We start from the raw sequence: 14306 nt of genomic DNA, 5'->3' as shown, positions 1-14306 counted from the left end.
TCGGCAGACGATATAAAGAACGGAACGCTACAAAATAACGTAATGTTACTGTATCTTCCGTGAACTCGTTACTTAGTTTGTCCATCAACGTAAACAAAAAGAAAAATGATAGTTTTGTGTTAACCACAACATAACTTAGAATTTTAACACTTCACAGACAGTTTTTTAAACCACTCGGACAATGGGAGAAGGATGTGGATGAAACATTGGTCCTTCCGGATACACGAGCGGCACCAGGTAACGGAAATTGCGCTTTTGGCAAAAAAAAAAAATTGCAAGTGTTTTTTTTTTGCTTTTGACGTTTTAATGGAATCAGTTTCTGCTCGTTTACGTTTTGTACATTGTGCATCTCATGGCAATTTGCATAATTGAAGCAACTTAATACATGACTGTGGATTATAATGGAAAATAGAAACACATTAAACTGAAACTAATAAAAAAATAGCTTCAATATGAAACATTATTCCTTGTTGTTCCTTTACAGATCCTCTCTATACACTCGGACGCTCGAGTCTCCAGGATATAAGATCCTCGTTGGATTTCATGTGTCTCATAACTTATAAAGGAAATTTCCCTCCTTCTTTCAGCAGCTACAACATTGGAGAAATGTTTATTGCCTGTGCGGAGCGTTTGCGTTGCGTTTGCGTCGCGTCTTATCTCATTTTCCGCAATCTCATTCTGTTTTCTTTGTCCCGTTTTTTAAGGGAATTGATAAACTGGTTGAAAAAATGTTCTTGGTCTTTCTTCTTCTGGACAACACGGAAACGTTGGTCTCTTCCATATTTCTCCGCAAATTCTTTAAAGGTCGTCCTAATGAAAAGGGCAAATAATTAGGATCATTCCTGCATTTGAACAAAAATTCAGATATTTACATGAACCTAAAAAACATTCTTCTCATGTGACAGTTGGGGAGCAAATTACGGGGAAGCGGTAAAACATATGTAGGACATAATTTTGCCACCCAGGGTGGTCCTGGCAATGAGTCCATCAGTGATAGGAGGAGGATTTTGGAGCCTCAAGTCTTAGAGGTTGTTCAACTATACAAAGCTTTTTTTAAGGGGCCCCCTGCCATCTCCCGCAGCTCCGCCATGTGCAAGTTGTAGCGATTAGAGATGAGCCTTCATCTCCTTTTTAAGTTCGGGTGCATCCGGTGAGACCCCGAACATTGCAGGATTGGTGGCTGCTAGCAGGAGGGGGGCAATTTGCTGGATTGGCTGAATAGCTTCTAATCCTGCAACATTTTTGGGGCACGTGAGATAAACCCAGACCCCAAACCCAAACTTAAAGTTCAGGTCCACTTATCTCTAGTAGAGATGACTTGGCTTCAATCAAGTGTGATGAGGATGAGCTGCAGAGCCACCTAAGTGGTCAGGGAGCAAGGAGCAACGCCTGCGCACTTTCTAAAAGGTTGTAGTCATTCTATGCCTCTTGGCGGCGTATGATAAGTCTCTCTTCAGGATGTCCATCTGACATCACCCTCTTTCTTCTCCCAGTCAGTCTCACTGACAAAGAGAGGGAGGGGGGAGGGAGCAGGATGAGTCATAACTCTCCTACTGAAGGCTTCACCTATTCAGCAGAGCTCAGAGATGTAAAGGAAGAAGCACGAAGAGTCTGCACACAGCACAAAAGTAAATAACAGGACTGCTGAATCACTTGATTAACATTCAGGGATTTACTACAAGGCAGTAACGGCACATGAACAACTTATGTAAAGTACTAGTTAACCCCTTTCTAAATGTCACGGCATTTTACTACTTAATGAACAGTCATTTAAGAGCTGGATTATAGAAAAAGCCACCGTGGATAAGAAATAAGGAATTTCTAACCTTATCCTGCCTCTACAGTGTTGGGCCATAAAGAAAGGACCTGTGTCTACAGTGTGTGAGATCCACTCACCAGCTTCTGCGATTGTTGTTGGGTCTTACCGGTAAAGGGAGCGTTCAGCCAAATTTAGGTCGGCTCATCCCCATGTTTAACTTATTCAAAGATTGGACCCAAAAAACTTCAAAAACAAAGTCCCCTGAGTGGGTATTTAGGGGTGGACATTGCGCTGCCTACCTCTATAGACAGACAAATGTCCTTATCTATCTCGATACCATAGAAATGTGCACATTATCATCCTACTCACAAAGCTGCCCGGACCCCTTTGTTCTTGTGACCTCTGGGGGTCCCAGAATCAAACATTAATCTGTTATAATGAACATTTATAAATCCCCCCATTGTTTCGCAGACACCGGATTTTCCAGTAAATCTGAATTGTAAAACGTCATTGATACCTTGGGGAAAGTTTGGATTCTTCCAGAAGTTTTTTGAATTCTTCTTTGGCCAACATCAATTTACTTCTCTTCTCTTTATATTCTTCCTTGATTCGAGTCTTCACAAACTGCTCAAACACCTAGAAGTAAAGTCATTTACATGTTATATCAGGACCGGAAGTTGTCATATTATCCTCTTCAGTTTCAATATTTGGTCATAAAGATGGTAGATATGTATAATCTGCTCAGCTCCTCCTGCTCTATAACATGCTGCCTGCAGATAGGACACTGTGTACAATGTGCTCAGCTCCTCCTGCTCTATAACATGCTGCCTGCAGATAGGACACTATGTATAATCTGCTCAGCTCCTCCTGCTCTATAACATGCTGCCTGCAGATAGGACACTGTGTACAATCTGCTCAGCTCCTCCTGCTCTATAACATGCTGCCTGCAGATAGGACACTATGTATAATCTGCTCAGCTCCTCCTGCTCTATAGCATGCTGCCTGCATATAGGACAATGTGTACAATCTGCTCAGCTCCTCCAGCTCTATAACATGCTGCCTGCAGATAGGACACTATGCACAATCTGCTGAGCTCCTCCTGCTCTATAACATGCTGCCTGCAGATAGGACACTATGTACAATCTTCTCAGCTCCTCCTGCTCTATAGCATGCTGCATGCAGATACAACATTATGTACAATCTGTTCAGCTCCTCCTGCTCTATAACATGCTGCCTGCAGATAGGACACTATGTACAATCTTCTCAGCTCCTCCTGCTCTATAACATGCTGCCTGCAGATAGGACACTATGTACAATGTGTTCAGCTCCTCCTGCTCTATAACATGCTGCCTGCAGATAGGACACTATGTATAATCTGCTCAGCTCCTCCTGCTCTATAGCATGCTGCCTGCAGATAGGACACTATGTATAATCTGCTCAGCTCCTCCTGCTCTATAACATGCTGCCTGCAGATAGGACACTATGTACAATCTGCTCAGCTCCTCCTGCTCTATAACATGCTGCCTGCAGGTAGGACACTATATACAATCTGCTCAGCTCCTCCTGCTCTATAACATGCTTCCTGCAGATAGGAGACTATGTACAATCTGCTCAGCTCCTCCTGCTCTATAACATGCTGTCTGCAGATAGGACACAATGTACAATCTACTCCCCTCCTACTGCTCTATAACATGCTGCCTGCAGATAGGACACTATGTACAATCTGCTGAGCTCCTCCTGCTCTATAACATGCTGCCTGCAGATAGGAGACTATGTACAATCTGCTGAGCTCCTCCTGCTCTATAACATGCTGCCTGCAGATAGGACACTATGTACAATCCGCTCATCTCCTCCTGCTCTATAACATGCTGCCTGCAGATAGGACACTATGCACAATCTGCTCAGCTCCTCCTGCTCTATAATATGCTGCCTGCAGATAGGACACTCTGTACAATCTGCTCAGCTCCTCCTGCTCTATAACATGCTGCCTGCAGATAGGACACTATGTACAATCTGCTTAGCTCCTCCTGCTCTATAACATGCTGCCGGCACATAGGACACTATGTACAATCTGCTCAGCTCCTCCTGCTCTATAACATGCTGCCTGCAGATAGGACACTATATACAATCTGCTCGGCTCCTCCTGCTCTATAACATGCTGCCTGCAGATAGGACACTGTGTACAATCTGCTCAGCTCCTTCTGCTCTATAACATGCTGCCTGCAGATAGGAGACTATGTACAATCTGCTCAGCTCCTCCTGCTCTATAACATGCTGCCTGCACATAGGACAATGTGCAATCTTCTCAGCTTTTCATGCTCTACAACATGCTGCCTGCAGATAGGAAACTATGTAAAATTTGTCAGGTTTCTTTTAAACAAGAGGTTGTCCCAGTGTATATGGATACATTTTGTAGCGTCTTCCTATTTGCATGTAGTCATTTATCTTCCCATATAAAATATATAAATATACACAGATATTTTATAGGAGACTGGGACAGGATTTATATAAATGTAAATCCTAATTAATGTGATGAGTAAATCTCATGGAGGCAGAGGTTATAAATCACGCCAGTGACAGTCGCAGCACTTGCCTGTTTCCGTTCTTCCGAGTTGAGTAGAAGATATCGAGGATCAAACACGATTTTATGCAGCTCCTTTTCCCACGTGGAGAAGGCGGACACCTGCGGAGCAGTCACAAAGTCTTTCTCTTATCATCACTTATTTCACCGTGCGTCTTGCGATTGTCTGCTGACACTTTAATGAACTTACGTAGCGGCTAATTAAATCATTCAGCGCCGAGGGTCAGGTGACTTGTTGTTATGGGGAAATGTAAATATTTATGGACAATACACAAGTCATTAGATAGAAAATCTGAAAACCTGCTACTTTGTCTAAAAGCCCTTATGTCCCTATTAGAGGGGTTGTACCAATTCATAGGATCGGGGACCCCCACTGATCATGAGCAAGGGGGCCCCATTCTTACTAGTGGAGTTTGGGTTCAGCCGTGCTCATCCAAAGTCAAATTCGAACCCGAACTCCCACTAGTAACCTGATCGGTTAACTAATGAAATGCCACAACAATGAAAGAGGTATTCCCATTACAGCAAATAAATGTTATTACAATTTTCCAATTACAATTTCAAATTTTCCAAATTGTTACACAGTCCTGATTACTCTCAGTGACACTAACGAGCTGTGCACCTGTGTGATATGACGAGCCGTGCACCTGTGTGATATAACCAGTCGTGCACCTGTGTGATATGACGAGCCGTGCACCTGTGTGATATGACGAGCCGTGCACCTGTGTGATATAACCAGTCGTGCACCTGTGTGATATGACGAGCCGTGCACCTGTGTGATATGACGAGCCGTGCACCTGTGTGATATAATGAGCCGTGCATCTGTGTGATATAATGAGCCGTGCACCTGTGTGATATAATGAGCCGTGCACCTGTGTGATATGACGAGCCGTGCACCTGTGTGATATAACGAGCCGTGCACCTGTGTGATGTAACGAGCCGTGCACTTGTGTGATATAACGAGTCGTGCACCTGTGTGATATAATGAGCCGTCCACCTGTGTGATATAACGAGCCGTGCACCTGTGTGATATAACGAGCCGTGCACCTGTGTGATATAACTAGCCATGCACCTGTGTGATATAACGAGCCGTGCACCTGTGTGATATAACGAGCCGTGCACCTGTGTGATATAACTAGCCATGCACCTGTGTGATATAATGAGCCGTGCACCTGTGTGATATATAACGAGCCGTGCACCTGTGTGATATAACGAGCCGTGCACCTGTGTGATATAACGAGCCATGCACCTGTGTGATATAATGAGCCGCGCACCTGTGTGATATAACGAGCCGTGCACCTGTGTGATATGACGAGCCGTGCACCTGTGTGATATAACGAGCCCTGCACCTGTGTGATATAATGAGTCGTGCACCTGTGTGATATAACGAGCTGTGCACCTGTGTGATATATATATCGAGCCGCTCACCTGTGTGATATAACGAGTCTCGCACCTGTGTGATATATATATCGAGCCGTTCACCTGTGTGATATAACGAGCCGTGCACCTGTGTGATATAACGAGCTGTGCACCTGTGGGATATAACGAGCCGCTCACCTGTGTGATATAATGGGCCATGCACCTGTGTGATATAACGAGCTGCGCACCTGTGTGATATAACGAGCCCTGCACCTGTGTGATTTCTGTCCACAGGAAGTAAACATAGAAGCTTCCGATAGAATGACAGCAAGCAGAGATCTAGAAATCTGTGAGGAACCCAAACAGAAAGTATATTGGAAAATTGTATAACTTTTCATTATACTAACAATAACATTAATTTGCCAAAATGGGAACACCCCTTTAAGCTGCCCATTTTGGGGAGGTTCGTCACTGCTGATGATGTCAATGGGGAGCAACAATCCTTCCCAAAATCGCTGGCATGTAAGTGGCATCTATACATAAGATTGTTCTCGTGATCAGTAGTCAGAACCTCCATAATGGAAGTTTTATCACTAATCCATGGAAAGTAGATAATAAATAACTTGGCACAAGCCCTTTAACCCTTGTAGCATCGGTTGAGGTAGAAGCATTGGGCTTTTCTATACTTCTTATGTTGATATCGTGTTAATCTGCTTTTCTTGCTATTTTACCAGTATTGTGACAGCAGAAATAGAAATAGTGGATTTCAAGCTTTTATATTATTAATTTTAATGAAACATCCGTGGGATGATGAGACCAGGGCTCCATTCACTTCTATCGGGGGACTGGAGATCCCCATTATTGTGCCATAGACTTATGATGGAAAGGCGGTCACATAAGACGCTTCCAGGGGCGTAACTACAGCGGTAGCAGCCATAGCAGCCGCCATGGGGCCCAAAGTGTCAGGGGGCCCCGGCATCTGACCTGACACATTAAAGAATGAAAGATGTGCACCATTATATACAGCTTATACATTATATACACAATTATACACATTGTACAGCATATTTATTAGTGCATAATTGTGTGTAAGAGCGTATAAATGTTATAAATGTTTGAGTATACAAATATGTATATTTTCTAAGGGTGTGTACAGGGCCCCATTCAAACATCTGCTATGGGGCCCTGCCTCTCCTAGTTAAGCCCCTGGACGCTTCATTCATTAAAAGATTCAGGGGGACTTTCTGTACCCAATGATCCTGATTGCTGGAGGCCAGTGGCTCCTTTAGACACATGGAGGTGGAGGAAGGGACATCTCCTGGCCACTTACTATTATGTAAATTGTAGATCTCTGTATGTAGTGATTGGCAGCCTAAGAAGTGCACCAGCAGACATGGCTCCACCCACAGTGCACGGTAATTTCACTTGTATTAAGATTAGGACTATTAGAATTTTCTCTGGAACAACAGAAACACGAAAGATGAATCTCTGAAGTTTTTGAAGTGCCCTACACAACTTTACTTGTGGGGTGAATTGGGAGCCGATAGACCCCTCGTTCACAATAAGTTTGAATAGACGGGACTTTGGTGATTAGAAATTGAAAAAATAATTCAAAATAAGAAACATTTTAAATTTAGATTCACAGTGGATAAATCCTGAACATTTGTGATATGTTGTAGATAGACAGGCAAGGTCCTCCTTCTATTGTTCCTGATCTCCGTAGTCTTGTACTTGTCTTAATGTAATGTACACTCACCGGCCACTTTATTAGGTCCACCATGCTAGTAACGGGTTGGACCCCCTTTTGCCTTCAGAACTGCCTCAATTCTTCGTGGCATAGATACAACAAGGTGCTGGAAGCTCCTCAGAGATTTTGCTCCATATTGACATGATGGCATCACACAGTTGCCGCAGATTTGTCGGCTGCACATCCACAATGCGAATCTCTCGTTCCACCACATCCCAAAGATGCTCTATTGGATTGAGATCTGGTGACTGTGGAGGCCATTTGTGTCCAGTGACCTCATTGTCATGTTCAAGAAACCAGTCTGAGATGATTCCAGCTTTATGACATGGCGCATTATCCTGCAGAAAGTAGCCATCAGATGTTACAGGGTACATTGTGCTCATAAAGGGATGGACATGGGCAGCAACAATACTCAGGTAGGCTGTGGCGTTGTACCAAGGGGTCCAAAGAGTGCCAAGAAAATATTCCCCACACCATGACACCACCACCACCAGCCTGACCCGCTGATACAAGGCAGGATGGATCCATGCTTTCATGTTGTTGACACCAAATTCTGACCCTACCATCCGAATGTCGCAGCAGAAATCGAGACTCTTCAGACCAGGCCTTTTTTTCCAATCTTCTACTGTCCAATTTCGATGAGCTTGTGCAAATTGTAGCCTCAGTTTCCTGTTCTTAGCTGAAAGGAGTGGCACCCGGTGTGGTCTTCTGCTGCTGTAGCCCATCTACCTCAAAGTTGGACGTACTGTGCGTTCAGAGATGCTCTTCTGCCTACCTTGGTTGTAACGGGTGGCGATTTGAGTCACTGTTGCCTTTCTATCAGCTCGAACCAGTCTGCCCATTCTCCTCTGACCTCTGGCATCAACAAGGCATTTCCGCCCACAGAACTGCCGCTCACTGGATGTTTTTTCTTTTTCGGACCATTCTCTGTAAACCCTAGAGATGGTTGTGCGTGAAAATCCCAGTGGATCAGCAGTTTCTGAAATACTCAGACCAGCCCTTCTGGCACCAACAACCATGCCACGTTCAAAGGCCACAAATCACCTTTCTTCCCCATACTGATGCTCGGGAGAACTGCAGGAGATTGTCTTGACCATGTCTACATGCCTAAATGCACTGAGAAATTAGAAATTAAGTGTTAACGAGCAGTTGGACAGGTGTACCTAATAAAGTGGCCGGTGAGTGTATATGACCCACTTACCGATTATAGAGAACCAGGGAATTTATGTTTGTTTACAAATAAATAATAATAATTAAAATAATTTTAGGTTCCAATTTAAGAACAAAAAAACCTTACACCCAGAGATATCGCAGACATTAAAGCCGTTTTCCGAGCAATCCATGCGATTTGTTTGATGTGTGACAAGGAACTGGATATCCCTTGGGAAAACCCGAGCAAACACTAGAAATTCTATGTAAATCACACACTCCGATCCCTAGTGGTGACATGTGAAAGCGCTAACCAGGGGAAAGTCTACCCTCAGGCTCATACACTGGAAATGCAAAACGAATGCTAAATATCTGCAGAGCCCCGGGATCTGTGATAGTAACGGAGCAGAAAATCCGGAGGAAATGTCATCTAGGAAACATCAACGCTGGGAACCGAGACAAACAACGGTCCATGAGATATAATCTCCCTGATGTTTGTTGCGCCCGGATCTACATCACAACGCATCGTCTTTACGCCAACTTTTGGGCGACCTTGGGTCCATAGTTGGGGTTTGGAATGACTGCGCCATATTTATGAACTGTCGGTGGTTTCCCCGACTCTCACGTCTTTTTCTTTTGGTTGCACAATTTGGGCGCAGCTGTGGAATCCGGACACTTTTCCTGCACTTCTAGTGTCCTAGACACTTTTTTTTAGAGCACAATTAGAGTTAAAAGCTGCTCTACCAAGTTCTATTTCACCTTCATGGATGTGAAGTCACTTCTGACCATTTTAGGTTGTGGCCAATTCATTAACCCCTTGCCAATCCATAGCGATCGAACATCCCAGTGTAAAAACCCGTACGATTTGTGCACAAAAATCATGGACCCTGCGACACTATTAATGAATGCCTTGCAGTATATGAAGCCTCGTGCACACAGCCATGTAAGAGGTCCATATAGTACAGATGGGTCATACTTTGTACTGTACTGGACTTAATTTAATATCAAGTCATACATGGAGTATGTGTGCTGTATAGGTACCCTTTAAAGGAAACCTACCATGAGGAACCTACCATGAGAAATAGATGTGATGGTGGATTCCTCCTCCTGCCTCTGCCCTGATCTGTAATGTAATAATCCTGGAACGTAACTTGTTGCAAACTTTATATTAGTAATATGTAAATGACCTGCAGAGGCTCCGGGGGCGTGTCCTAGCCTGGCCGGGTACCGGGAGCTAAGGCTACTCCCTGCCCCAGGAGCCTCTGCAGGTAATTTACATATTACTATAAAGTTTGCAACAAGTTACGTTCCAGGATTATTACTAGAGGTGAGCAAGGATACTTGTCCGAGCTTGATGCTCGTTCCTGTATTAGCATTCTCAAAATGGCTCGTTGCTCGGGCGAGTATTTCGCCAGCTCGAGATCGAGCTTTTACTTAAGGAAACACAGTGAAGAACAGTGAAGAACACAGTGAACATAGGATCATTTAAGTGAAGAACACATTGCAGTTGTTTCCGTACATCTGCTCACTTATCTGAAGAAACACGTGCCAAATGGTGTTCTTCACAATAGTATGTGAAGAACAATATGTGTGAAGAACACATTGCAGATGTACGGAAACATCTGCAATGTGTTCTTCACTGTGTTCTTCTTTCAATGTGTTCTTTCAGTGAAAAATGCCCGAGTCTCCCATTGACTTCAATGGGGCTCGTTATTCGTTACGAGCACTCGAGCATCGGGAAAAGTTCGACTTGAGTAACGAGCACCCGAGCATTTTAGTGCTCGCTCATCTCTAATTATTACATAACAGATCAGGGCAGAGGCAGGAGGAGGAATCCACCATCACATCTACTTCTCTACTTCTCATGGTAGGTTTCCTTTAAGGTTTATGATGGACGTCAGGTCATGTTCATAATGAACAATTAGAAAGTCTTTTGGGAAAGTACCTAGTCTATGGGGTGAAGCAAGAGCTTATCTTTTGGGATATGTCTGGGAAATTCTGAAAGCTGCCATATTGGATCAATAGAAGGTTTTTCCAATGGGAAAGGGGTCAAGTAATATCCATTGTGGTGCAAAAGTGATCAACACAGAGGGGCGCATTTACAGAGCCCCTCTGTGCTGGGACATTGAAGTCTGTGTAGTGGGCAGGGGGGCGCCAGATTCAAGATTTGTGTCACATGTTCTATATGAATTTGGCGTGTATTTGGGGAGCAGCAGGAGGTGACCAGATCGCCATTTCAGGTAGTCGAATTTGAGAGTGGCGCCTGCCGTGGATGGGTGGGTTTGAGTACTATAACTTTATCATGGTAGCAAAGGGGAAAGGAGGAAGGTCCTTGGAGTTGGTGGAACTGACAAGGGGGAGGAGAAATAATGGCTCAGCTTTCCCAATAAAAACTAGTTGTTAATGTCATCCGGCAGTTTTTGGCTCCTGCTGGGGGGTGTCCCGGGTTACAAGGAGGTTGCATGAGCCACCTGCAGGGGATCTGGATGCTCTTGAACCGGTGGTTGCAGTTGGGGGCAATTGCAAATGTGGGGGATATATTGGCGATTTCTCTTTGTAGCTCCAAGGACCTCCTTCTGGGGGAATAGCAAGGATATTTCTAGGATATTAACAGGAAATTTCTGCTGTTATGTAACTTTGTTCATATGTTGTTTGTAAATAAAGTGGCTGCTGGGGCCAAATGTATTCATTTCCGGTGTTCGTGTGTTCAATGGGAAGTCGTCGGGAGGTGCCCAGCAGTCGGGTGGAGTGCGGTAAGAGTGAGCGAATGTCAGGTATGTACCATGTCTACAAATCTAGCTGATATCTCCTCTTATGTATCAGCACAATTTTGGTCCTGGCTTGAGACACATTTTAACAAAAAGTAATAAAAGATGAACTGAAACAATCTTTAGCTGAGTAACAATGTAACGAGAGAAGCCCTACCCCTCTCTCCAGGAGCATGTTCCTAAAGCAGCTCATCCGTTCCTCCAAAGGGGGCAAAGATTTCAAGGATGAAGATTTTTCCTCCTCTTCCTCCCCCTGTTCGGGGGTTTGGGAATCCTCTGTCCTGTAAGACAAGAATGAGAACAGGACGATTCATCAGACCAGAAGCCGGAATCCCTGCTGTGATACAAGTGATTGGCTGCCTGTTTATTCTCACTTGTGCAACTTTATGTTTCGATATGCGACTTTTAATTCTGCGAAAGTAAGTCTGGGTCTAGCATGCGACTTAATAGGCACAAGAATGGGAAAATTTTAGACCCCAAATGTCGAACAAGTTGAATTAACATCTGGACTACAAAGATAAATACAACCCCTGCTCTAAATCCTGGAGGAAGCGGTGAAAAGTCACAAAAACAACAAAAAAAAGGAAAATAATGCAATGAGAGAGTGATACATGCCCCCATATATGTTTCCTATCTGCAGGCAGCATGTTATAGAGCAGGAGGAGATGAGCAGATTGTACATAGTGTCCTATCTGCAGGCAGCATTTTATAGAGCAGGAGGAGCTGAGCAGATTGTACATAGTGTCCTATCTACAGGCAGCATGTTATAGAGCAGGAGGAGCTGAGCAGATTGTACATAGTGTCCTATCAGCATGCAGCATGTTATAGAGCAGGAGGAGCTGAGCAGATTGTACATAGTTTCCTATCTGCAGGCAGCATGTTATAGAGCAGGAGGAGCTGAGCAGATTGTACATAGTGTCCTATCTGCAGGCAGCATGTTATAGAGCAGGAGGAGCTGAGCAGATTATACATAGTGTCTTATCTGCAGGCAGCATGTTATAGAGCAGGAGGAGCTGAGCACATTGTACATAGTGTCCTATCTGCAGGGCGCATGTTATAGAGCAGGAGGAGCTGAGCAGATTGTACATAGTGTCTTATCTGCAGGCAGCATGTTATAGAGCAGGAGGAGCTGAGCACATTGTACAGAGTGTCCTATCTGCAGGGAGCATGTTATAGAGCAGGAGGAGCTGAGCAGATTGTACATAGTGTCCTATCTGCAGGCAGCATGTTATAGAGCAGGAGGAGCTGAGCACATTGTACATAGTGTCCTATCTGCAGGGAGCATGTTATAGAGCAGGAGGAGCTGAGCAGATTGTACAGAGTGTCCTATCTGTAGGCAGCATGTTATAGAGTAGGAAGAGCTGAGCAGATTGTACAGATCGCTAGAGGACACAACTGCTGTTATTTGTTATCATGTCTATTCCTCCTTCTTGTCTATAGATTTGCATGTAATGATGTTATCCTCTAAGATGATATAAATATTGTATATATTGTATAACAATCCATTGTCCTTCCTGTAACATTGTGGATCTTTACTACGGTGAGGATTTGCAGAGTTCAGGGAGGGTAAAGCTTCATGAGGTGGAGGTATGTGTTATGTAATCCATTAAAGGTTGTAGTTTTGGAGGGCTCCGGGGGTCCGGCTCAGCTGCCGCTCACCTTTCCTGAATAGAAATGAGGGAAGGCTCCGGCTTCACTTTCCATATATTATTCATGGATTTGCAGCCACAGAAGAATGAGACAGTATGTGATGTACTGGAAACAAGCTTTACTCTACCAGAGGATCATTCATCACCCTCCGCTGTCACCTCCGCTCCTTACCTGCAAATTTATGGCCATGAAAATTGGCAAATCAATAATTCTGCTTTTTATGTTATTATTTACAATGGCTGATAGGAATTCCCTGGGAAGTGTCACCGCGCAGATTGGCTGCTTACACCTTGTATGGTACAATGTACACGAGTCATTATGAATGGCGAGGATTAAAGGGAACGTATCACATCAGAAATGATCTGAGATTGGAAGATAGCTTGTTATAGAGCAGGAGGAGCATAGTATATTATATATAGTGTCCCAACTCCAGGCAGCATGTTATAGAGAAGGAGGAGCATAGTATATAATATATAGTGTCCCAACTATAGAGCAGACGGAACTGAGCAGATTGTACATAGTGTCCTATCTGCAGGCAGCATGTTATAGAGCAGGAGGAGCTGAGCAGAATGTACATAGTGTCCTATCTGCAGGCAGCATGTTATAGAGCAGGAGGAGCTGAGCAGATTGTACATAGTGTCCTATCTGCAGGCAGCATGTTATAGAGCAGGAGGAGCTGAGCACATTGTACAGAGTCTCCTATATGCAGGCAGCATGTTATAGAGCAGGAGGAGCTGAGCAGATTATACATAGTGTCCTATCTGCAGGCAGCATGTTATAGAGCAGGAGGAGCTGAGCAGATTGTACATAGTGTCCTATCTGCAGGCAGCATGTTATAGAGCAGGAGGAGCTGAGCAGATTGTACATAGTGTCCTATCTGCAGGCAGCATGTTATAGAGCACGAGGAGCTGAGAAGATTATTCATAGTGTCCTATCTGCAGGCAGCATGTTATAGAGCACGAGGAGCTGAGAAGATTATTCATAGTGTCCTATCTGCAGGCAACATGTTACAGAGCAGGAGATGCTGAGCAGATTGTACATAGTGTCCTATCTGCAAGCAGCATGTTATAGAGCAGGAGGAGCTGAGCAGATTGTACATAGTGTCCTATCTGCAGGCAGCATGTTATAGAGCACGAGGAGCATAGTATATTGTATATAGCAGTGATGGCAAACCTTTTAGAGACCAAGTGCCCAAACTACAACCCATACCCACCTGTTTATCACAACGTGCCAACATGGCAATTTATTCCCTAACTTATTGCTCCCCGCTCTGTTGTAACTTTCAATCGTATC

The 14306-nt window shown here is 44.2% G+C and overlaps 1 protein-coding gene across 2 annotated transcripts in view; it reads right to left on the bottom strand.

The window, feature by feature from the left end:
* Window positions 1–281: 281 nt before the first annotated feature.
* Window positions 282–14306, bottom strand: part of TCERG1L (transcription elongation regulator 1 like) — a 174836-nt gene continuing 160811 nt past the window's right edge. For both annotated transcript variants that reach the window (XM_072129349.1, XM_072129350.1), the window contains 4 exons: window positions 11521–11644; window positions 4353–4442; window positions 2277–2395; window positions 282–810 (listed from right to left, as the gene is read on the bottom strand). In XM_072129349.1, the coding sequence (XP_071985450.1) occupies window positions 654–810; window positions 2277–2395; window positions 4353–4442; window positions 11521–11644 (490 nt within the window). In that variant the 3' untranslated portion in view covers window positions 282–653. The remainder of the gene's footprint in view (window positions 811–2276; window positions 2396–4352; window positions 4443–11520; window positions 11645–14306) is intronic.

The sequence above is a fragment of the Engystomops pustulosus genome, chromosome 11 (assembly GCF_040894005.1).
Source record: "Engystomops pustulosus chromosome 11, aEngPut4.maternal, whole genome shotgun sequence".
NCBI lineage: Eukaryota > Metazoa > Chordata > Amphibia > Anura > Leptodactylidae > Engystomops > Engystomops pustulosus.
This window is presented reverse-complemented; position numbering and strand designations above follow the sequence as displayed.